The sequence below is a fragment of the Rhineura floridana genome, chromosome 1, assembly GCF_030035675.1.
Source record: "Rhineura floridana isolate rRhiFlo1 chromosome 1, rRhiFlo1.hap2, whole genome shotgun sequence".
Lineage (NCBI taxonomy): Eukaryota > Metazoa > Chordata > Lepidosauria > Squamata > Rhineuridae > Rhineura > Rhineura floridana.
The window spans coordinates 291,380,033-291,403,531 of record NC_084480.1 but is presented as its reverse complement, the minus strand read 5'-3'; the positions used below and the strand labels follow the sequence as shown (position 1 = coordinate 291,403,531).

Genomic DNA, 23,499 nt, shown 5'->3' with positions numbered 1-23,499 from the left:
GCCTTTGACTGTTCCAAGGGTTCCTGAGCAACTGGACCGACCAGGCTTCGGACCACCTGGAACAGCCTCCTGGGACAGCACTCCGCGGACGCAATAGAGGCAGTAAAGAAAGCCTTCTTTCCTGCCTTTATTGCCACCTGGTAGGCAGCTACTGCTGCTCTAACCTGTGTCCGGACATCTTCGGAACGGGATTTCCGCCACCGGCGTTCTAGTCGTCTCACCTCCTGACTCAGACTACGCAACCGCGGTGTATACCATGGTGCCAGCTGAGTTCTATTCAGGGGGAGAGGACGTTTCGGAGCCACTCGGTCTAATGCCCTGGTGATCCCATCATTCCACTCCTTCACCAGGGTTTCGACCGGGTGACCTTCAGCAGGTTCCAATTCCCCAAGCGCAGTCAGGAATCCATCCGGATCCATCAGGCACCTGGGGCGGACCATTCTAATAGGTCCTTTACCCCTGCGGAGGGGGCATGGTATCGAGAAGTTCATGTTTACCAGGTAGTGATCTGACCATGACACAGGGGTGGAATAAACCACTCCCAACTTCAGACCACTTCTCTCCTCTCCCAGGACAAACACAGGGTCAAGAGTATGACCGGCTACATGGGTGGGCCCAATATTACTAAGGTGCAGTTCCCAGGAAGCCATGGTTTCCAGGAAATCCCGAGGGGCTCCAGTGAGAGCGGTCTTGGCATGCACGTTAAAGTCACCCAGCACTAACAATTCTGGGGACAATGCCCGTACAGCCGAGACCACCTCCAGCACCTCGGCCAGGGAGTCTGCTGTGCAGAGGGGTGGGCGGTACACCAGCAGGATCCCTAAACTGCCCTTCGGGCCCAACCTCCAGTACATACAATCAACGAATTGAGTCCTATGAAGAGGATGTCTGGTAAAAACTAAGGACTCTCGATAGATGAGTGCCACGCCCCCTCCCCGCCTTCCCACCCTCGGCTGCTGTGCATAACGGAAACCTGGTGGACACATGGCCTCAAGAATGGGAGCAGAGGCTTCGTCCAACCAAGTCTCCGTAATGCATGCCAGGTCTGCCCGCCCATCCAAGATCATGTCATGGATGAGTGAGGTCTTCTGCGTTACAGACCTGGCATTACATAACAGCAGTCAAAGGTCGGTAGGAACCTTGCGTCCCCCAGTTACCATCTGGTTCTGAGCAGACCCGGAACATGGGATGGATATAATGCATCTATCCCGTGTTCCCCTATTCCGGCATGGTCTGCCAGCAGCACCCTTCCAGCGCCTGCCGCCCAAGCTTTCTATAACTTGGCCCCCCACCTCCCTCCCCGGCTTGCACATGCCTCTATCCCTATCCTAGTCAACAGGCCACCCACCCTAGTAAAATTAGTCCGGAGACCCGCCTCCGTATCCTATGCAGCTGTAATAATTAAAATAAATCAAATTAACTTAAACTAAATCAATATAAATTGCAGCCCAATTTCACATTTACATTCATACGTTCGTACACACTCCACATTCACATTCATACGTTCATACACATTCACAGCCTTGGCATAAGATGGAGGGGTCCCAAGCATCAGCAGTCCAACAGATCTTGCTTTTCCATCATAAGAACATAAGAACATAAGAAGAGCCTGCTGGATCAGGCCAGTGGCCCATCTAGTCCAGCATCCTGTTCTCACAGTGGCCAACCAGGTGCCTGGGGGAAGCCCGCAAGCAGGACTCGAGTGCAAGAACACTCTCCCCTCCTGAGGCTTCCGGCAACTGGTTTTCAGAAGCATGCTGCCTCTGACTAGGGTGGCACAGCACAGCCATCATGGCTAGTAGCCATTGATAGCCCTGTCCTCCATGAATTTGTCTAATCTTCTTTTAAAGCCGTCCAAGCTGGTGGCCATTACTGCATCTTGTGGGAGCAAATTCCATAGTTTAACTATGCGCTGAGTAAAGAAGTACTTCCTTTTGTCTGTCCTGAATCTTCCAACATTCAGCTTCTTTGAATGTCCACGAGTTCTAGTATTATGAGAGAGGGAGAAGAACTTTTCTCTATCCACTTTCTCAATGCCATGCATAATTTTATACGCTTCTATCATGTCTCCTCTGACCCGCCTTTTCTCTAAACTAAAAAGCCCCAAATGCTGCAACCTTTCCTCGTAAGGGAGTCGCTCCATCCCCTTGATCATTCTGGTTGCCCTCTTCTGAACCTTTTCCAACTCTATCATATCCTTTTTGAGATGAGGCGACCAGAACTGTACACAGTATTCCAAATGCGGCCGCACCATAGATTTATACAACGGCATTATGGTATCGGCTGTTTTATTTTCAATACCTTTCCTAATTATCGCTAGCATGGAATTTGCCTTTTTCACAGCTGCCGCACACTGGGTCGACATTTTCATCGTGCTGTCCACTACAACCCCGAGGTCTCTCTCCTGGTCGGTCACCGCCAGTTCAGACCCCATGCTTATAGGAGGCATCCTGAAGCCATTGTGCAGGGAGCAGGCCTCTCTGCATGTCTCCAGTTCCCAGCCTTTTCTCAGATTCAACTAAAAACACAGGCCTCTCTTTGGCCCCAGAAAGGGGGGGGCTCTCCTGAAAAGTTTCAGTAACAACAGGATCTCCCTGGCCCATTTGCCAATTAATAGGCACTTGACAGACCAACTAGCCCACCTGGCCACTCTATTAGATTAACAAAGGAGACTCATCTGACCAGCAGAGCAGGCTTCTCAGCTGCAGAGCCCATCTCCAGGTGCAAGGTTCCAAATCAGAGGCTGGAAGGGGACTCACAGAAATCACCTATCTCAAACCCAAACCCATAACAGTATGCTGAAAATATTGGGAGAGAACCTGACTACAGGCAGCTGCCTTACACCTAGTCAGACCTGTGACCCATCTACCCAAGTAATTATCATGACCCTGGAGTCAGCTCCTCTTCTTCAGGGGATGAGGTAAAGGACTCTGAAGCAGAGAGGGAAGAACATACATCAGCCTCAAAAGTGCTTCCACCCAACAAACATGTGGTGCCAGTGCCTCTTCAGCTAAAGGATGGTGAATAATTGCTATCACTGGTCTTGGAGGACTCTCCCCTGTTCCATTGGAGTAGAAGACTAATTAAGTAGGCTGAGGCCCTTTAAGTGAAAATGCACCTTCCAGTGAGGGTGGGGCTAGCAATAGGGATGCAGCTCCTACAACTATATAGGGCTCCATTTGATGTAATATCAGAAGCTCTGCTCACTTATAGCCTAACATCACCTCGCATCCAACCTGAGCCCTGCCTTGCATCAAGCTTCAACTCGCAAGAGTAATCGGCAGCTTCCTGAGATGTCTGTCTATATTTTTATCCTTGCTACTGGAAATCCTTTGAACTGAAGATGCTGAGTGCTGAACATGGGTCTTCCTACATCCTATTAAGCATATGGAGGAAAGTTTGGCCCATCGAATGCTGTTGGACTATACCTCTCATTATCCTTGACTGCTGGGGCTAATGGGAGTTGGATTCCAACAACATCTGGGAGGACCAGAACCCCTACCCCTGCTATAAATCATATGCACTACAAATGAACTACGCTGCTCCCCACAACCTGCAAGTCATGCACCCTTTCTTTTGCTGAATCATGTCATTCTTGGATCATTTATAGTGATAAAACTGGCACCTTGTTGAGCCCCAGCTACCCCAAACGCATCAGGGAGAGTGGGCAGAGGAGGACGAGACTTCTGAGAGCTTTGAGGGAGGGGGAAGTATTAGCAGCCATCCAGTCTCCCTGGACAATCCCCCGGGTGATCTAGACCCCGCTCCACCTGAAGGCGCCTTGCTACCTGCAAGCACTCTGCTAGAGCCGTTGGGGACCAATCTCACGCACGCGCCAACTCCAACTCCCCAGGACTCCCCGCCTGGACCTTCAAACATTTTCCTGTCAACTTGCTTCCTGCCTCCTGAAGTCGAGCCGGCACCTAGCGAGCCTGTACTGTCTGATGAGCAGGCAGAGGCTCACCCCCCTCGCCCCGCGAGAAGTGGGACAGTCAGAGGGTGGAACCATACAGGAGTCGGAGATTATGAGCAAAGACTTTACCTACTTAAGGCAGCGCCTCCCTAGTTGATGTGCTGAGTCAACTTACTCCACACGCTGCAGAGAATGCTTAGTTAGCACAGTTAGCATCAGTAGTGAGCCAGCCTAGTTAGGCCTATGAAACGCACTGTTTTTGATGTAAGCATGACTCTAATAAAGCAAGAATTATTGCCAGTCTCGCCTCCGTCTCCTGTGTCGGGCTCTGGGCAGGACACACCTTGATAAGTATCTGCTGGATCATAAGCCCAGAATCAGGACAGGTGAATAAAGGAACTGCTGGTACAAGCAAAGAGGCAATTGGCAATCCATTTTGGAAGATAGTGTCCTGACCTACCAACCTCCACTCCTTCCTCAATTTAGCGCTCCTAGAAACATAAATGCTGATTAGGGCTGGAAAGTGTGAAAGAGAGAATGGCACATCTCCAAACATTCACCAAGGCACAAAGGTGCTCCAGGCCAATTAATTTTCCTTATCTGTATTACATATGGATATTCAGTCATTTGCATTAAGAATCATCCCAGGAGAAACATCCTCCTCCTACAATCTGAGATCTTTTTCCCCCTTGGTGGTCCTTGCAACAACATATTTTTCTGCTATCACAATAGATGGTTCGAGAGAAAGACAAATGCCAGTTCAACATGCAGCACCCACCCACATGCAATTGCCATCCATCCAGTTATTAGGTATTTGCTCAGAATACATTCTCTTTGACATGTGCTTTGCTACTGAATTACTATGATCTACTTTTCCAATTTTTTTCAGGGAAAATAGATCCTGCAAGCAGATTTTTTTATATAGGATTTTGCAAACATAGGCTCTGGTTCACATTATTTTATGCATGCAAACATTTATCTCCCACCCAATCAGTTACAACTATTTTAAACCATAATACAATTCACTAAAAAGGCAAAAAACCCTTGTGGTTTAAGAACATACCTATAGCCAACAGATATTTCTATCAAACTTTAAAAAGCAGGGAAATTGGGCAGCTATAATGAAGGCACGAGGGGAGCAGGAAACCTGACCTCCACTCTCAGATAGTGTACTACCCTACCAGTTAGTCAAAATGCAAACACAATTTGTGTTCATCTTTCACAGTCCAATCCACTTCTTGTGTAGCTTGGAAGAATTTGGTAACATGTGCCTCTGAGCATATGGTGAGTGGTGGCAACACCTGCAATCAGCCCAAATAACAAAAACAAGACATGCTGTGCTGATCTTGTTTCTGAAGGGAGGAAGCAACCATATTAAGACAGTTGAAAGAGTTCAGATAGTCACTTTAAGTAAGTTTGATTTACTTTGCAATTTTAGTGAAGTTTCCTATAGTAAATCATTTTATTTTGCTTTTGCTTCTGTTTCTGTGAATATGTGAAGTACAGCAAGACTTTGCAGTACTAAAAGAACTCCAAAAACAATTGTGGACTAATGACACTGACTATTCTACAGAATAGTTTCCAATGGACATGAGGAGCTTCTCAGTTTGCACAAGATAAAACAGTGGGAGGTGAAGCAAAATTCTAGGTGTGCTCTATGTTTTTAATTGACCATGCCCACCTTTCCTTAAATGGAGTGGTTTAAGCATAGCAAGCTGAAAACATACATCTTGAGCAGGCAAAGTTTGTTTTTTCCAACAGCTAGAGTCATTGCTGAAGTAGCAACATATTGTAATCAGTATGATTTTACATCAAACTGCAGTTTCAGATTCAACTGTTAAAGCACCCAAAATAGAAATAGAATATAACCTCCAGTTTGAAACACAAAAGGCTGTCTTCACCATCATTTGACATTGACCAATACAAAGGCTTTGAAATGAATAAAAAATAAACTTGACACACATTTCTAGGATAAACAACGACAGAATTATAATTTTCTAGATTATCTGTAGAAACAGTAGTAACACAGAAAAGCAGCCAAGTAAGAAGAATACCAACAAACGTACAAAAATGTAATTCTCCATCTTTGGAGACAGCAAGTGTTGCTACCACTCAGCATATGCTCAGAGACACATATTACCAAATTCTTCCAAGCTACACAGGAAGTGGCTTGAACTGTGAAAGACCAAATTGTGTTTGCTTTTTTACAAATGTGTAAGGCAGTATAATATTTCAGAGAGGAGGCCAGGTCTCCTGCTCCCCTCGTGCATTCACTATAGCAGACCAATTTCCCTGTTTTTTAAAGTTTGATAGAAATATCTGTTGGCTATAGGTATGTTCTTAAAGTGCAAGGGTTTTTTTGCCTATTAGTGAATTGTATTATGGTTTAAAATAGTTGTAACTGATCGGGTGAGTGAGAAAAGTTGAGAAACATTGCAAAATGCAAACAATTCTTGCTGACTATAGTATACTACCCCTCTCGTGGCTGTATAATAAAAATATATTCAAAAATAAAACAATAAAATACATAAAACACACAGCAAATAAAAATATGCAACATTAAAATCCATTTAAAAGTAACATTTTAAAAGTTTTATTATGGCTAGTTATGGGTGCATAAGTCCAACGATTCAAGGTGTTGATGTTGCCCTTAAAGCTATTCACATCCGATAACTGCATACCTTTTATTCAGCAGGTGCCCTCAAACCCAAAGTTTGAAATTCATCACCTTTTACAAAAGGGAAGGGACTTGTGGAAATGTGACATATAAATAATAATAATAATAATAAAATTTTATTTGTTAGTCGCCTATCTGTCTGAACTAACGGACACTCTAGGCGACGTACAATGGTGTAAAATACAGTATACAAATCAAAAACCACAATCATCAATTAATCTAAAACCATCCTTCAATTAATACAACATAAAAACTAAATGGAACACATGTATCAAACGTGAGGTGCACAAGGGAGTGGGGCATGCCATGTGAATGAAATGTTACAATTTTGTCAGAACCAAGCCACAGAATAATAAGGGGAGAAGACTTTCATATCAAGTTAAATATATTCCATCTGACCATCACTTATGTCTATGGATTATCAAAAGAGTTGCAAAATTTGGCAGTGTCTTTAGATCAGTTAAGTAGCTGAATTTCCATCTGGAATGCCACATTCTGCTTTTTACACCAGATCTCTTTAAGAGGAAAAAGAACTGGAAAAAACTTACCCAGGTTTTTCCTGGGCTATCCGAGAAAAATAATAACCAAGTTTTCCCTGGGCTATCCAAGAAAAAAAAATCAATGAAAACCCACAAGAGAATATTTCAGGGTATGACAGTCAACCTACCTTTGCAACTAGTAAATAATTTGTATTTCTGATGGGACCTCTGTCAAGATATATCCCTAGAATTGTAACTCTGCTCATTTTAGGAGAGAGCTTCTAACCATCAACCTCTCATTCAAAGGAAAGTAATATATCATAAAGCATCATCCTTAATCATACATTTTATCGAAAAGCTGTCCAACAAACACAGTTTAAGTGTTGCTATCTTCTTTCAAATCTCTCTGAAGATTCAAACCATGAATAACTTATGTGCTGTACCAAGGAGTTTTCTGAACTCATTAAGGAAATCTGCTCAACACTCCTGGCCTGGAAAGAACAGGCAATTGCTATTGCTCTCTGCACATTTTTAGAGCAAAATGGTTTTAGTTCTACAGTAGCTTTGGTAAGCATAGGTGCCATGGGCCAAGCTTCAAGCTCAGAGTCAGAAGATGACAATGACTTGGCTGAGAAGTGGGCTAGGCTCCTGACACTGACAGCCCACCAAGTCCATACCTCCACGAGCAGCCTCCCATGAGCTTGAAGAGTGTATTGGCTTCTGCACTACCAAAACTGCCTAGCAGCATGCTAGCCAGGAGGCCACAGAGCACAGAACAAATAACTGCATCCAGGCTAGGCTTTTGGCCCCTTAAGAGTCTCCATTCTTTAAGACATAGGGTGGAACTTGGGAGAGGTGGACTGGAACAGCCTTTGCCAATCTCAGGCCATCCAGATGTCATTGGGCTACAATTCCTGTAGTCCAGCAAGAGCTGGAAGGAACCAGAATGGAGATGGCTGGACAGGAGGCAGATACCTCAATCTACTTCCAGCCTTTGTTGGAGCAGTTTACTCAGTTAGCCATGGTGATGACTTGCTCCATCATGGCTTGTGGTCTCCTTGGTGGGGCCAGGACAGAACAATAGGCACACCAAGATCATAAACAGCATTTGTTGAACATACCAATGACATCATTTGATTTCATTTTAAGTATTGTTTTAAGCCATACTGCTTGTTTTATTCCACATTTATTTTCCACATTCTTTCAAGGAAGCTTTGAATGGTGTGAGCTGAGGTTGCCCAATTTGATGTTATCCTGCGATGCAGGTTAGTCAAGGAAGGAATTGTTGCTTCAAGGCAACCAATGAACTTTATGGCTGAATGGGGATCTGAACCCATGTCTCATTTTATACTTTACTGGTTGACTGGCAAAACTAGTCTCTCTGTGTGTACTGGACTAAAGTTATAAGTTGTATTTTCTGTTGACTTCATTAAGTTATTTTACCATCAGGACATTAGATCCTAATATAGATTACAGAATTTGCTTCTAAGCTGTATTGTACCCTGCTCCACGGTTTCAGAATAAGTCAGGCTAAAAGTTTTAACAACACATGGGAGAAATGCTTAGTCATAGCTGTAAGATTTCAGTTTATTAATAGTCAGGAGCAATAGGTAGATATATAAAGCTTTCTAATATGAATGCAGATTTTGCTGAATGTAACTGATACATCCTATGTGTGAGAGTAACAGGACGGATCTTGTTACCTTTCTGTAATAATAGCTTTACCATACTTCCTGTTTACAAGGTATATGTGAATGCACTTTTAAAATATTCCACTAAATATTGTACTGCAACATCCAGCTCTTAACAGGAGCAAAATTACAGTTCAGCATCTGGAGATAATATTTCAAAAGATGCCCCAACCCCCCTCCAAAAAGAACCAAAAGAGTCTGGAAACTATTCCAAGGCAGAGTCTGAATGAGTTTTGGAAGGGTGGTAAAGACTTTCTTATTTCAGCTGGTGCTTTGGTGTCAAGTGTCAATGATGGACAGGGAAGCAAGAACATTTAGCCTTGTCATACCTTACTTTAAACTGCTTAATCATTAAGCTGATATTAAGATCCACTCAAAGCACTGGGGAGGGCATGACAGAGAGTTTATAAAATCAGGAACGCATACAGCGAGTGGAAGAGAGAAAAATATGTTTCTCCCTCTCTCAAAATATGAGAGCTTCAGGTCTTTCTTCTCTTCAGGCCAGGCTCCACCCTCTGACCAGCGAGCACTGACCAAAAGGCCAAGGGAACAAGTAGGCCCTGGAAGAGCAAAGGAGCCAAGGGATAACTGAGGGTGGCTATGCTGCTCCCTCTTTCATGCGCCACCCAATCCCACATGGCAGACAGGTATCCCCTGCCAGAAAGCAGAAGACTTCCTTCTCCCTCTTTCAACATATTAGAAATTGGGTGTCACCCAGTGAAGCTGATTTGTGATAGGATGAGGACAAACAAAAAGAAAATACTTCTTTGCACAATGCATAAATAACTTAAATTCATTATCACAAGAAATGTTGCCTTTAGTTTAGATGCCTTAAAGAAAAAGATTAGACAAGTTCACAAAGGACAGACATATCGAGAGCTGTTAGTCATGAGATCTAGATAGATTTAGTGTTATATCATGGAATGCCAGAAGCTGCAGACAATAAAAGGGAATGGGTGCTGATCTGACATCCTGCTTAACAGCAGGGGATGTCCCCAAATTTTCTCCATGGGAACTGCTGTTTTGATTTGCCTTGTCATGGAACAGAATCACATGCAGCACCTTTTCTTACAAAAGCACCCAAAAGGCATCTGGTTTATGGAATTTGTGGCTGGAAACAGAATGTGCAACTACATGAACTGGATCTGATTCAACAAAAGCAATTCTTATATTCTTACGGGGCTTGTAGAATCTAAAAATACATACACACACACAAACATACACAAAACTAGAAACCCTTGCTGCTGGCTGCTGAACACTTGCAGGGATTGAAGAACTGAGCAGAATGTCGTCCTCCTCGCCCCACTGCACTGTCACCTTAGAGTGAATGGTGCTTTGAGAGCTTATGCAATTTGCTGATTATCTGATAGTTCATATTTGTGTTCTACTTAAACTTTGTCCCCGAACTTGTGCAATAATGGTGCTGGGAATCACTTTTGAGATCTGAGTGACTTAACACTTGGCAGGCATGTGAGAGGATTAATGATTTTATGGCTAAACAACATTACTAGCAGCAGCAACCATCTGCTTCAAAAGAAAAAGCAGAGAGAAAATGCAATTTTCCATGGCAGGCCAAACTGGTTTAACCATGTGCAGCATCTGTGAAAAGGAGACAGAAACTTTAGACCGTATGACTAGTAAAAGAAATTAATCTGAATCATCCAGTAGGGTACCTTTACCTTAAACTTTTTCTTTTTTCATTCCACCTGAGCTTTCCCAGAACAACTGCAGTAGAATGGCACACCACATCCTTTGCCACCCATCTTTTCTTAAATTCAGTGTCATCAAAGTACTACCTAGCAATTGGATTTCTGCAAAGTTTTGCTGTTATTTAATTGTTTATTATTTAATTAATTTATATCCTGCTGTTCCTCCCAGAAGGAGCCCAGGGCAGCACAAAATGTCCACACAAAATGTCATTTCCCCCCAAGAACAGCATCACACAATTTATTAGTATAGGCCAAGCATTTATTTTGTCATTAATAGATAAAAGCATACAAGTTTGTTAGAGGTTAGGATTACTTTCAGTGTTGTAAAAAAAACTGATACAAACTAGAATATGAACAAGAAGATGTTTCTCCTATATTTATATCAAATATACAAGACTCATAGCGGACAAGCAAAACACTTTAAAATAGAATGTTTTTATGAGCATCCATAACACAAAATGGTTACTCTTGAAAATTCATTTGTTCTGTATCTGAATTATTTAACCTCTTGAAAAGTTAAGCTGCAATCTTGTGAACTGTTATATAGAATTCCTGGGACATACCACTACATAATTATGCATATGATCTGTCTTCAAAGCAAAAATAACATTGTGCTCAGTGTTTGAGACCCACAGATATGACTAGGATGTGTAGTTATAAGGAAACTTGCCCAGAGAAAGTTGACTATATTATCCATGTCACATGAACCCCTGTGTGATGACACCTCTCTTACTTGCTTCACATCTTTTCTCCAAAACCACCTTTCCCATGAAGCCTTTGGCTCAATACCATCCTAGTTTACTACTGCAATTACACCTGTAACCAAACTTAACAATGTATAACTGACAGTGCAATCCTATACATCACTACTCACAAGAAAGCCCCATTGAGTTCAATGGGGTTTACTTCCCAGTGGGTACAGGATTGCACCCTAAAATAAACTGATTCCCTGCTTAGCTCAATGTTTACTTTCCTCCTCTTCCTCTCTTTTCTCTGTGCCATATTTCAGATTGTAATCTCCTTGGGGCAGGAGCATGATGCCTTGTATTCTGTACAGTGTCGTGCATACCCATGACACACTATAACTAACAGTACCAGTAGTGGTAGTATGGTTCAATTTTTTTAAAAAAAGAAATGACAGAACAGGTCTAGATGTGATTCATGCTTTCTGCACAATAATCTAGGTTTAAATTTCTTAAGTCATGTTGAGTAAGACAAAGTTCTTTTGGTATTAAAGTAGAAAGTTTCACAACAAATTTCATCTTGGTTTGACAATTATCTGCTAACCACTTTGGGGTGACATGACTTTGATTCTATTTAATTGCTTTTTCCTTCTGCACAGTCCCAATCTTTTTATTCCAAGGGAAGCAAAAAAATAATTTCAGCACCAAGGACAGTTCCAAAATGCCTACCTGCTTTATAAACCACTATAGCCACTTTAGATTGAAGTAAGTGTCTTACAGATACTCCCCCCCTCAAAAAAAATCACTATATATGAGATAGTAATTTGCAATGACACCATTTTCCTAATAGAGATTCTAACTTGCTAATTACTTCAGCTACTGTGGTACTGAACATCTGGTTGCACACTTTTATCTTTCCGGTCATCTAATGAGATTAAAACGCTGATACATTTTTAAAACAAAAATTGTCCATTGTTTACATGCTGCCCTGTCATTTCTTTCTTTCAGCAAAATAAAAAAATTTTTTTTAAAAATAATGAAGTACACAAAAAACTAGAGGCTTGGAATCAAATCTTTTGCTGATTTAAGAGACTTTGCCCTCCTGTAGACAGCTCAGACCTGATCAATGCTTCTGTAACATCTAGCCTTGATTACTGCAATGCACTCTGCATGGGGCTGTTCATAAAACTCATAAAACTCGGAAACTTCAACTGGTGGAGAATGTTGTATGCCTTTATCCTTAAGGAATACCAACTGGCAGGTGCATGTTCAAACTTCTTTGTGGCAATTGCACTAGTTGCCATTTCAGGGTGCGGTTTTTCCATCTTTAAAGCCTAGCACAGCCTTCAGGACTGTCTCTTCCTATGATCCAAGCACAAAGTGAGGTTGAGTCACCAGGCCTTACAGTCTGTGGCATTTTTGTGGCAAGATTGGGTGGTGGTGCTTTGAAAGCAGGCTGCTTCTTCAAATGCCCTACATTTGTGGACCCTCCTTCCTAATGAGGTGAGGGAAGCTATCTTGTTGATGGTTTTTAGAAAGGCTTATGAGGCATATGTCTTACAACAGGCTTTTGCTTATCACTATCACTTTAATATTGTCTTCTGTGGCTATTTTTATTCTGCCTAGTATTATATTGTTGGTTTTAAAATTATATTTGTTATGCAAACTGCCTTGATCCTTTTCAGAAAAGTGGTATATAAATATTTTAAGTAATAAATATAAACACAGGTTTGCTCAATGTCTTATGAAAACAGACCAGCTCACTGACTTGATTAGCCCTGGGGTAGAAGCATGATCAATAGATTAATAGAGACAGACAACATGGTGCTGCCCTTGGAGACTTTTTGAAGGCTTAAGGAGTGAAGAACAAAATGTTCCACTTTCTTCCATAACCAGGTAGTGTGTGTGTGTGTCTGTGTGTGTGTGTGTGTGTGTGTGTGTGTATGTGTGTATGTATAATTTTGTCTTCTTCATTTCCTTCTTTCCACCCCCAAATATGTACAAGAAATAGCGGGGAACTAGTTTGCACACCAACTATGGCAAAACACCTATTTATAGAGTAACTATTTTTTTCTCCACACCGGTGATGTTTTCATAAAGAGATTTTCCTTATCTGAAATTCATCTGGGCATTATCAAGAAATCATCCTCCAGTACAACTGGAGCAGAGCTGAGTTTTCTTTCCTGGGAGCCTTTGATTGTCTCTGCATGCGGTGACATGTGCTTAATTAAAACTTTAATGGAAAGGGCCATTAAAACTAGACACACAATGCATACCAAATTGTACTTAAAACTCCACACCAGAAAAATCAGCAAAGCTGTATTTCCCCAGAACTAAAACAGCAAGTGATTTAAGTTAAAATATCAGCAAATGGTGAGATTTAAAATGTTAAATATAAATATTGTGCTGCCATAAAAATGCAACATATGGCAAGAACTTCCTGTCAGCATTACATGGTGTCTGACATAAGCATCATTGCAGAATAATCAACTGAGAGTACCATTCTAACTATTTCCAAATAGGATTTCTTAATATGGTTGGTCTAGCATGTTTTAAAACACTTGTGTGGGTAACTCATAGTAAAAAATTGTAGAAAGAATAAAACTGGCATATATCTGTAAGTTTACCGATTATACAAAGGTCTTCCTAACAAGTAAGCTTCCCCAGTCTCTGACTCCATGGGATATTTTGCTTGGCTTAATTGCAGCTGCCACTTATGTTTAGATCACCCAGGTGTTAATCAGTTATTCCTTATTAAAACAAACCATTACTTAGCAACTTTATACAAGGTACTTTCTGAGGGGGGTGGAATTGTCTTCAGAAGTATATAAGCAAGTGCTAAAACGCTTACTTCAAGGTAGTTATATGATGGATGATACTTTGTTCAGCAATACTACATGCGAGATGGATCTTGGAATTGTTAATGTAAGCTGAATATGAGCCAACAGTTTGTTCACAAATTGCCATCAGAGTATGCCAGTTCTTGATAAAGTTCTCAAAACAGTTCACCAATGAGTTCCATCGGACATCCTGTGGAAGAGCTAATTTGGTTCCTCCTGCTTTCTTCAGAACAGACCTTGCATTCCTTTGTTGCACTGTTTACATTTTGCACACATGCCTGTTTTACCCACAGCAGGTACAGAAATGAAATATTCCCAAATGAGGGTCTCTTTTACAGCCTACTGCTGTCATGCTAGGTATTTCCCTTCCACAGTGGAAGATACATGCAGTTGAAGTTTCCTCAGGAGTTAGAACTGCATAAATATGTTCTATTATATTTTCTGTTTGATTCCCTTGTAAAACTTCTGGTTTCACTTTCTATTTCCCTCTCCTATCCTATTTATATTCAGACTCCTCCACATCTACTCCATCTCCCCAAATTCTCTGTTCATTGACCTTCTCTATCATTGCATTTAGAGAGAAGAGAGGGAGAGAGTGAACTTTACTTTACCTACGCCATCTGCAGAATAGGACTGATCAGGTTATCTCCCATATCCATAAACTGCTGTTAATCTGTGACCAAGATCGTGGTCATAGAATACAATTAGCTGAACAATCAGCATTCATGATGATATCTTTGACCAAGGCTCTTTTTTCACTACTTGTTTTAAGAAATTTTTGAAATCAGATTTAAAGTTTTAAAAACTGATTAATTTTTAATTGTTTTTTATCAACCCTGCACAAAACAGTAATTTTTTATTATTTCTTGTTCTGCTTTTTAGAAAAGCTTCTGACATCAGTTCTCTGTCATTCGAGTTCTACCAATACCTGTTTAAATGCCACCAGTTTGTTTTCTTACTTTACAGAATTGGGCTCCTGCTGAGAGGAAGGGTGGGATAGAAGAGGAAGAAGAAGATATCAGATGAGACGGGCACTCAAGAATCAGACCCTGACTTCTGTACCATCGCATCTATTCTAGTGGAGCCTAGCGTAAAAAAACCCAAACGGATATTGTGAGCTTACAGCTAAATTACATGAGTTCTTCCACTGCTTTCATAACCATAAAAGCTTCTGTATTGAAATCAGTGAGGCTGAGCTTATTGACATATGCTGTTAGTTTTGCAAAATAAAACACATTTGTACTTTGAGATTCTGACCTGCTTGAACATGCTTTACTGAGTAAGTAAACAATACAATCTGATTTCTCTGTCCTGGGGCAAATTGGTAGAAGAGTAACAGGCAGTAACATCTCATAATAGAAATGCTGGTTTCCTAACATTTTATTTCACCTATGTACTTGCATGTATATGTGCATGTGAAAGAGAGTTATCCATATATTCATGGCAGCAAAGGTTGAAAGGCACTAAAAGGTGAGTCTCCAGAATAGAATTGCACTGAACAGCAGACTTGCCTCCCTTTTGACACTGTGGGGAATCTTAAAATAAAGATAATGTTAAAGCAGTTGATGCTTGTGCTTGCAAATGAACACAGCATGTCATGATCTGCAAAAGACTATCCTAAACAAGATTTTCTATAGATAAATGTGTGGATTAACATTTGTAAAAAACCAAAGCATTCTGTCAGTTGCAATCATCACATATATTTGTAACCCAGAATAGGCCAGCTCTCATGAAAGCGCAAGCCCCATTACTCACATGTTTTAATAATGTTCAATTTGCAAAAAGATAAAACGAAACACTACTGTTTGAGCTCCATGTACAAGATATGAGAATAAAATGGGAAAAGACACATTCTGCTTTAATCAGATATTCCACAGCAAGATCACTGCAGAAACAGATTTCAGCAACAAAAACAAAAAGAAACAGATCACGCAAACTTTTTTATAGTTTTAAAACAAGAGAGAAATAATTGATCCAGTTATAAGCCATAGTATATCATGAATAAGTGATCAGGACCTGCATTAAGTGTAGGCATCCATGAGTACCTGCCAAAGTCCACACTCCTGCAGGGGGGCATTTGTCAACCCCCAGAGCCTTCCAACTTTGCCCCTCCTGCACCTCTCTGTTACTGTGCCTTCACTAGCCCTCTCTGAGCATGATTTTATATTTTTACAAAATTTCAGCTAAGTGGCTTATTGTTAGGATGGTGCAATCAAGAAAAGCCCTTGCAACCTCAGAAGAAAAAAATTATACAAGTTTTACATTACACCTCCTCACTTCTGTTTGACAAACAGATGGAATGCCATTCAATCACATTACATTTGGTTAAATTAATTCTCCCATGGTGCAATTTTCCCACAACTTATTGGTTTTCATTCCCTCACACTTCTTTTCCTTTACTATCTTATAGCAGACATACGTTGGGTGGCTGTAACTGTCTACAACTTGCGTGAGTCACTCTTCTTTTCTTTTACTCGGTGTTTCTGCCTGGAAGGTCCCAGCAATTACATTTGTGTATTATGTATGTTCCTTAGGAGCACTGAAGTAGAGCGAGTCCCACACTGCTGTATGAGAATAGGTTATCTTTCACAGGTATATTTCTCATACACAACGCAAAGTCAGCAAATTTCCTATCAACCTGTAACAAAAGAATTACTTTTTTTTTTTTTTTTACCAAATCTGATAGCACAACAATAGTTTGATTACCTAGATCACTGGTGGGGAAACTTTCCCCAACTTCTGAGGGCCAACTTTGACAAGTGGGTACTGCCACCCACCTGCTGTCACAATGAAGACAGGTGATCGAACTTTAACAAGTATCAAAGGGTGGCTTTGGAAACACTGTGGGAAGTGCTTTGTAAATCTTATGCTCCAAGATGCATAGGGCTTGCAAAGCAATTGGCAGTGCCTGCAAAGCCCCTTTTAGCCAAATCCTGTCCTTACCTGCCCAAACACCTGACATCATCCATGACATAAGGTGTAAGGCGGGTGTTTTAGCCCACTAGGCTAAAACAGCCTAGTGGGCCAAATTTAAATTAACCATCCAACAGTTTATTTCTAAGCCATTTTTAATGCAGCCAATTCCCAAATACCCTTTTCCACTTCTCTGCTTCTGTGATGGTGGTGATAGATGCATGCAACACAGACATGGAAATGAAACACTGAAATTTGCTTCCTTTCTGACATTAAAGCCCGTAACTATAACCACTCTGTCAGTCAGGCAAGGCCAGAAAGAATGAAATAGTTCCAAGAATATCTCATGTTCCACTAGAGCATGGCAGAAGAAATTTTAAAGAATGAAAAAAATACTAAAAGTGTAATAATGGGCAGGAAGATAATTCTGCCCAAAATGGTTACCTGCTGTTCTTACAAAGTAAGTTGCCTTGCAAGGGGTGTAGAATTTTAATCGGGGGGAGGGAAACATTTACAGGAAACAAAAATGTGGGAACAAGACAGCCAAAGTTTGACGGACAGTCACAGTTAAAGCAGTTTTATGTCTTATTCATCTCAATGAGACAAACTGAAGCATTAAATCTTTTGCATTTTAATGTTCAATTCTGGCAGGCTCATGCCCTCAGTTTATAGGAATTACACAACACCCACAAATTCAACTGCTGAAAATCCTGAACTCTATTTTCATCCTGGTGTTTCTTTATTATTGATTCAATAAAACTGGGTAAAGTCACATCCAGACCAGGAAACTATGGTTACCAGGGTTGGAAAAAAACAGGAAATTAAAGCAAAGTTTGAATTTGTCTTAAGATCCTGTCTTGTTCTGATTCTGGTAGCTATTGTTTCTTTGTTTGAATGGGAACCTTTGGTTAAGTGAAGACATCCTGGGTTAATCTCTTCACGCTGAGAAAAAAGGAAAGAAATGGTGGTTTAAGGACAGTGTGGTTTCATGCCACTAAAAATAGTCCTGAAACTATGAGTTTAACCAAGAAACAAAACTCAACATTGAAAAAGGGGGAGGAGGAAGAGAAATTACCTATCACAGTTTGCACATCCGTGCAGTTTTATGTATCTCCAACTATGTTCCTCGATTGTGACCTCAAAGTGTGGCAGTGTTATTCTGAACTGGGTTTCTCAGGTTTAGCAGACAGAGATGATTCACCAAATGCAGAATGGTGGTTATCATGCACAGTAAGGAAGCAAGGAATAGCGGAGGTCATATATACTGAATACCACAGTGGTTTTGTCTGCCCATCTGGCAACAGGGAACAATTTTTATATTTGAAATCAGGAGGCTGTGATTAGTTACAGAGAGTCCACTCACATTGTAAATGCCACTATAATATTAAAACACGTTCAGATTTCCCGAGAGAGCAAAACCAAACATTTAACTCTTTCCTGACTCATCTGATTTTGCCCTGCTTAACATGACATTTCCCATCAGCAGCACTAGTGGGGTAGCCTATTAGGGAAATATCCTTTCTGTCTTCAGCCAACCCTCACCTGCCTGCCTTCTTACTTGCAACCTGTCCAGGGGATGGCACTACCTGCCAGCTTCCTTAGTCTTGGCATTATCATTGTAGAACTCAGCAGGGAGGAGGATGGAGACAAAACTAGAATTAGTTGGCTCTGCCTGTCATTGGCTTTTGCTCCACTTACTGTTGGTCTCCCTGCCTTCTGCCCCACCGAACACAATGGGCACCAGCTACCACTGAGTGGGATGAGCCAAATGCTATCGTTATTACAGTCTGCTCTTCTCTGGGATGCTGTAATGTAGAGATCCCAGGGGCTGGTGTGCCTAAACAAAATTACTTTAAATATAAATCAGTCCCATAAACCCATTCCAGATGGTTGCCATCTTCCCTCCCCTTGCCTCCCCACCCCACTCTGCCATTCTTCCACTCTATTGGTAAAAAAGCAAGCCAAAAAAGACATCTTCAATTTGGCCTCTCATTCTGGGAGGAACTTTGTCAGGTCAGAGGTGGTGGGGAGTAGCCAGCTGGCCTGGATTGCATGTGTGGGGTCCCTGTGAAGTTTGGTCATTGTGTGGATGACATCCCCTTACCTTCCAGGGTTGTGATGTGTAAAAAATATTATAGAACACTTATCAACCAGCCTTCCTTACAAAAGCAGTAACTTTTACCTGATCATCCCTTGGACAGCTCAACTGCACTCAACCAATCTGTGGGTGGGAGAGGCAGACATTTGCCCTTTTCCTCGTGGGTCTCCCCTTCTGCCCCAACCCATCTCCTTGGCAAAAAGTAATGGGGCAATACGTGGCAGACATCTCCTCATGAGGCTGGCTGCATGATCCCTGGCAGAAAATGGCACACAGAACACGTAATATGCCACTGAGGAGAGGCTTTGGGAACACTATTTCTGCCAGGGATCACATGGTTTATAAACCACTGTAATCTGTGTCAAACAATGTGCTCAGAGTGCCATATGCTACTAAAGAGGCCTTTCCTGGCCTGATCTCCTATATAATATTTATTTATTTTATTATTTATTTTATTACATTTATACCCCACCTTTCTTTCATCAAGGAACCCAAGGCGGCATATATTTGGTTCACAGATGGTCTTCTTCCATCCAGACACTGATCAGACCCAGACCTGCTTAGCTTCAGCAAGGTGGTGGTCTCATGTGTAAAGATGTGAAGGTCCAGGAAAAAAACTAGAAAAAAATTTGGGCAGGGGGAGAATTATTTGATTGTTTTTTCTGTTTCTCCCTCTTTTCTTCATTTTTTCTGGGGAAAATTAGAATAATTGGGGGGAGAGGGAGGAAACTCTCCCCATTTTTTTTCCTTCCTGCCCGCCCCCCAGCCTTCACATCTCATATGCCTTCAGACCATACCCTGGGACCAAGTACCCCCACCTCTTCCCAGGAAACGCATTTTTTCTTTCCCTAGAAGGGAAAGAACCAGCAGAATGGGGAGAAGACTGGACATTTGGGGGGGCAGAGTACTCAAGTGTTTGAAGGTTTTCTGAGTGTTCATCTTGAACACTTGTGCAGCCCAGTTTGTTTTTGGATTGAGTAAATGGGTGCTCATTCATTCCTAAAGAAAAGAAATAATTATTGAAGTAATTATTGCAATGGATACCTTGTATGCATATTCTTATTCTGCAAATCAAGCTTTACTGAACAAATACATTCATTGTATATTGTCTGAATGGATTCAAAAAAGACAGTGAGATGAGAAAAGACAGATACTGACCTTTTAGTGCTAAACATAATGGCAGCTTTTTCGCTTCACATTTATGGGAAATCAGGGCTCAAATCGTCCTATCTGACCTGGTTGGGAGGAAAACACATGAAATCTTCAGGTTAAGCGAATAAACTGGCATTACCATGTTTAAGAAATATTTTGCCAGAAGACATATTTTTCTTGACCTTCTACCAAAACATGCCAAATATTTACAGTTATAAAATCTATACTGCAACTATTAAACCTGCAATGTGGACAAATGGAACTGATAACAAGGGCACAGCGGGAAGAAAATGGCACTGAGACCACCACCAATGAAATAATAAATGGATGACAAACATTTTCTGCAATGCATGCCAAAAATCAGTAGCGCTTTTCAATACCCAGGAACATATTAACAAGGTAAATAGTTTTAAGCCCAGCCATACATGTCTATTCCATCACTTCAATCTGTAGAACTTGCCTTTTTACAAATGCCACACAATGTTCATTCCACATTTGCGAAAAGTAATTCCTTTCGTGTCGCAGCACCTGAGTTCTGAGGCTCCCTGACTGTTGACATTAGGCAGACACCTTCACTATACTGTTTTTAGACATCTGCTGAAAACTCTTCTGCTTCAGCAAGTCTATCCAAACACATCACTAGTTACGAGATCAAATCAATAAAGCGTTTGTTTTTAATGATGGGTTTACATATATTGCTTTTTAATTGGGTTGTGCATTTTGGTCCTATTGTATATAAGTGGAGCTGTAGAATAAATTTATTAAACACCTAAATGCCCACAATTTTCCTTGCCAACAGGGTGAGTCCCCGCTATAACCAGCTTGAGATCATCATCCTTTACATTTATATATCAATATATTAAAAAATGCTACACAGATATTATCTTAGGAAATCATAATAATCATTACAACAACATGGTTAATATAGGCCAGTGCCATTATTCTCTATGATTGCAAATAAGAACTGATAACATCAGTTTGTGTAAATTCACAAAACCTCAAAACTTCAGAGGGGTTTGGAAAACTGCCTTCTAGTGGCCTCCTTCCTGCCTCAGCAATCCCCAACAGTAGTAAGCAGCAGCTACAATCTGAATAGCCCTGGGTGGCAGCACTTACATTTCTCACAATGCTCCAGAATGATGCTATGCAAGAGACATCATGGGAAGTTCAAATGGTCCCACTTGGTACCCAGCACTGTTTGGAGCTCTGGCTACCAGGAAAAAAAATGTCAAGGATGGGATGATGGCAAGGCAGGCCTTGCCCCTGCTGGGGCACTGTCAACTGCCTGTGGGTGACTGTGATGTCCCTATACTGTAGTTTGATAACTGTAAATATGGTAAGTGCGGGTTTATTAAGTGATATATGGTAAGTGATTGAGTGAGAGGGGGGAGTACATGGGCTAGAATGCTGGAGAATGTTGGATGATGATTGGCTGAGTGTTTGAATGGCTGAAGGTATAAATGAGAGGATGACAGTTGAGTTGTTGGGGAGTTGTTGGGGGAGTTGTTGAGAGGAGTGATTGGCAGAGTTCTGAGAGAGATTTGGATTATATTTGGCTGGTATTTAGGCAGAATATATAAGACTGGAAACATAAAGATGGACACTAAATGAAACCATACACTTGTTGAACATTCCTAAAATAATCTTGTTATTTCCTGGTGTTATCAAATAAATACTTTTATTGGTTTACCAAAAGCCTGATCCTTGGCTGGGAATACACAGACCAGAAGGGAGGGCAGGGTAATTACCAAGGCTGGAGGGAAACAGTATCAAATAAATGGTGGCAGCAGTGAAGGGAGATATTGTAACATCGTCAAGTATCCAGAGCAACCCAGGATTGTATGCTTTATAGACAAAGGGCACCCAGACACAAAGTAACAATAAGCCATAGGGAGACTAAGGCAAAGTCTCTAGCAGTATTGTTTACAGGGAGTGGCTGGTGGTGCTGCCTAGCAGTGGGATCTTGTGAGATCTGTGCTAGAGCGTGTGAGAGAACAAATAAAAAACAGAGATCCTGACAGGTGGTGGCCCTGGTGGGAGTATCACAGGTAGAGCCAGCTGGGGGGATCGTCTCAGTGATGCATTCTGATGCCAGGCCTGAAGACCACCTGATGAGTTCATGGCTGAGACATGATTAGAACCAGGGACCTGATAGCTCCCTACTCTACATCGACTACCAAAGACTTAGCAGGAACTCAAAACCCTTTAAAATTAATGGAATAACATACTTATTCACACTCTGAAAATGAATATTTACAAACAGCCAATCTTGCACAGAAAGGTCCCAGTTCAGCTAGCGGTACATGTGTGTGCAGGCAGAATTCCTAGCCTAGTCCAGCTGCCAGAGCTGTGGATCCATAACTCCACTGAGATAGTTGGTGACTGCACAAGTAAGTTTTTTGGGAGAATGAGCAGTGCAGTCACATCCTCTTGATGAGTAGTGGGCTGTGGTTCAGTATCCCCCGCTCACTGTCTACTGAGTGGCCTTACAATGGGGGGAGGTGTAAGCTGCTGCTAGAGATGGGATCTGTTAGCCACTGCCAGTTCAAAAGCATTCCATCAACCCAATAGGCTGGCATCAATTCGAGTTTGTTGTGTAACTCTAGCCGCTGCTTTTACCTATCCGTTTTTTCACTAAACCCCCCAATTAATATTGATATTTTTAAGGATATATTGATATTTGATATTGATATGTTGAAGGGAATATTGATATTTTAAAAAGAGATATCAATAAATTACCATTCTTACAACTGATGTATTAGAGGAGGATTTAAAAAAAATAAAAGAAATCCATTTTCAAAAATAGCCACGGAAATTTGCTACATTAAAATCCGATCCTCAGTGACTGAGAATAAATGAATTAATGAAAAATTCAGTACCAAATACAAACTGGGTGGAATTCTATTACATCTCTAGCCATCACCAAGGGGATCACCAGAGCTGCAGCTTTTTTGTTCTGCTTTACTCCCCATCCTCCTCCCTTGCACCGATGCTGTGGACACTTAAGCTAGGCCAGGCAGCAGTACAATTAATCAGCATCTAACTCCACGAGGTTTAGTCAATTGTATGAGTAGATGTTTGCAGATGCAACCATGCACCCACTTGTACTCATGCTCAATCAGAATTAAAAAACCCTTAAAATAAAAAAGCATTAAATTCATGCAATTACAGTCATTTTCTTCTTTTAAAAAGAGCTGTGCACAAATGGCCTCACTCTATTTGTAGGCAGACACATTTAGGGATAGGAACTATTTCAGATCCCCCCCCCCCCCCGCAATGGAAGGATAAATTCTCAAATAGCTTTCTCAGTTACCGGTCTTGCCATTACCAGTGGGAGTAGTACA

General features: G+C 41.3%; 1 protein-coding gene across 4 annotated transcripts in view; it reads right to left on the bottom strand.

Annotated features, from left to right (window-relative positions):
- The window catches only part of OXR1 (oxidation resistance 1), a 299,282-nt gene extending 279,427 nt beyond the window's left edge, over positions 1–19,855 (bottom strand). For all 4 annotated transcript variants that reach the window (XM_061604956.1, XM_061604973.1, XM_061604964.1 and 1 more), the window contains exons 1-2: positions 19,801–19,855; positions 19,476–19,620 (exon numbers count right to left, since the gene is read on the bottom strand). In XM_061604956.1, coding sequence (XP_061460940.1) covers positions 19,476–19,620; positions 19,801–19,840 — 185 coding nt within the window. In that variant the 5' untranslated portion in view covers positions 19,841–19,855. The remainder of the gene's footprint in view (positions 1–19,475; positions 19,621–19,800) is intronic.
- Between the last annotated feature and the right edge of the window lie 3,644 nt (positions 19,856–23,499).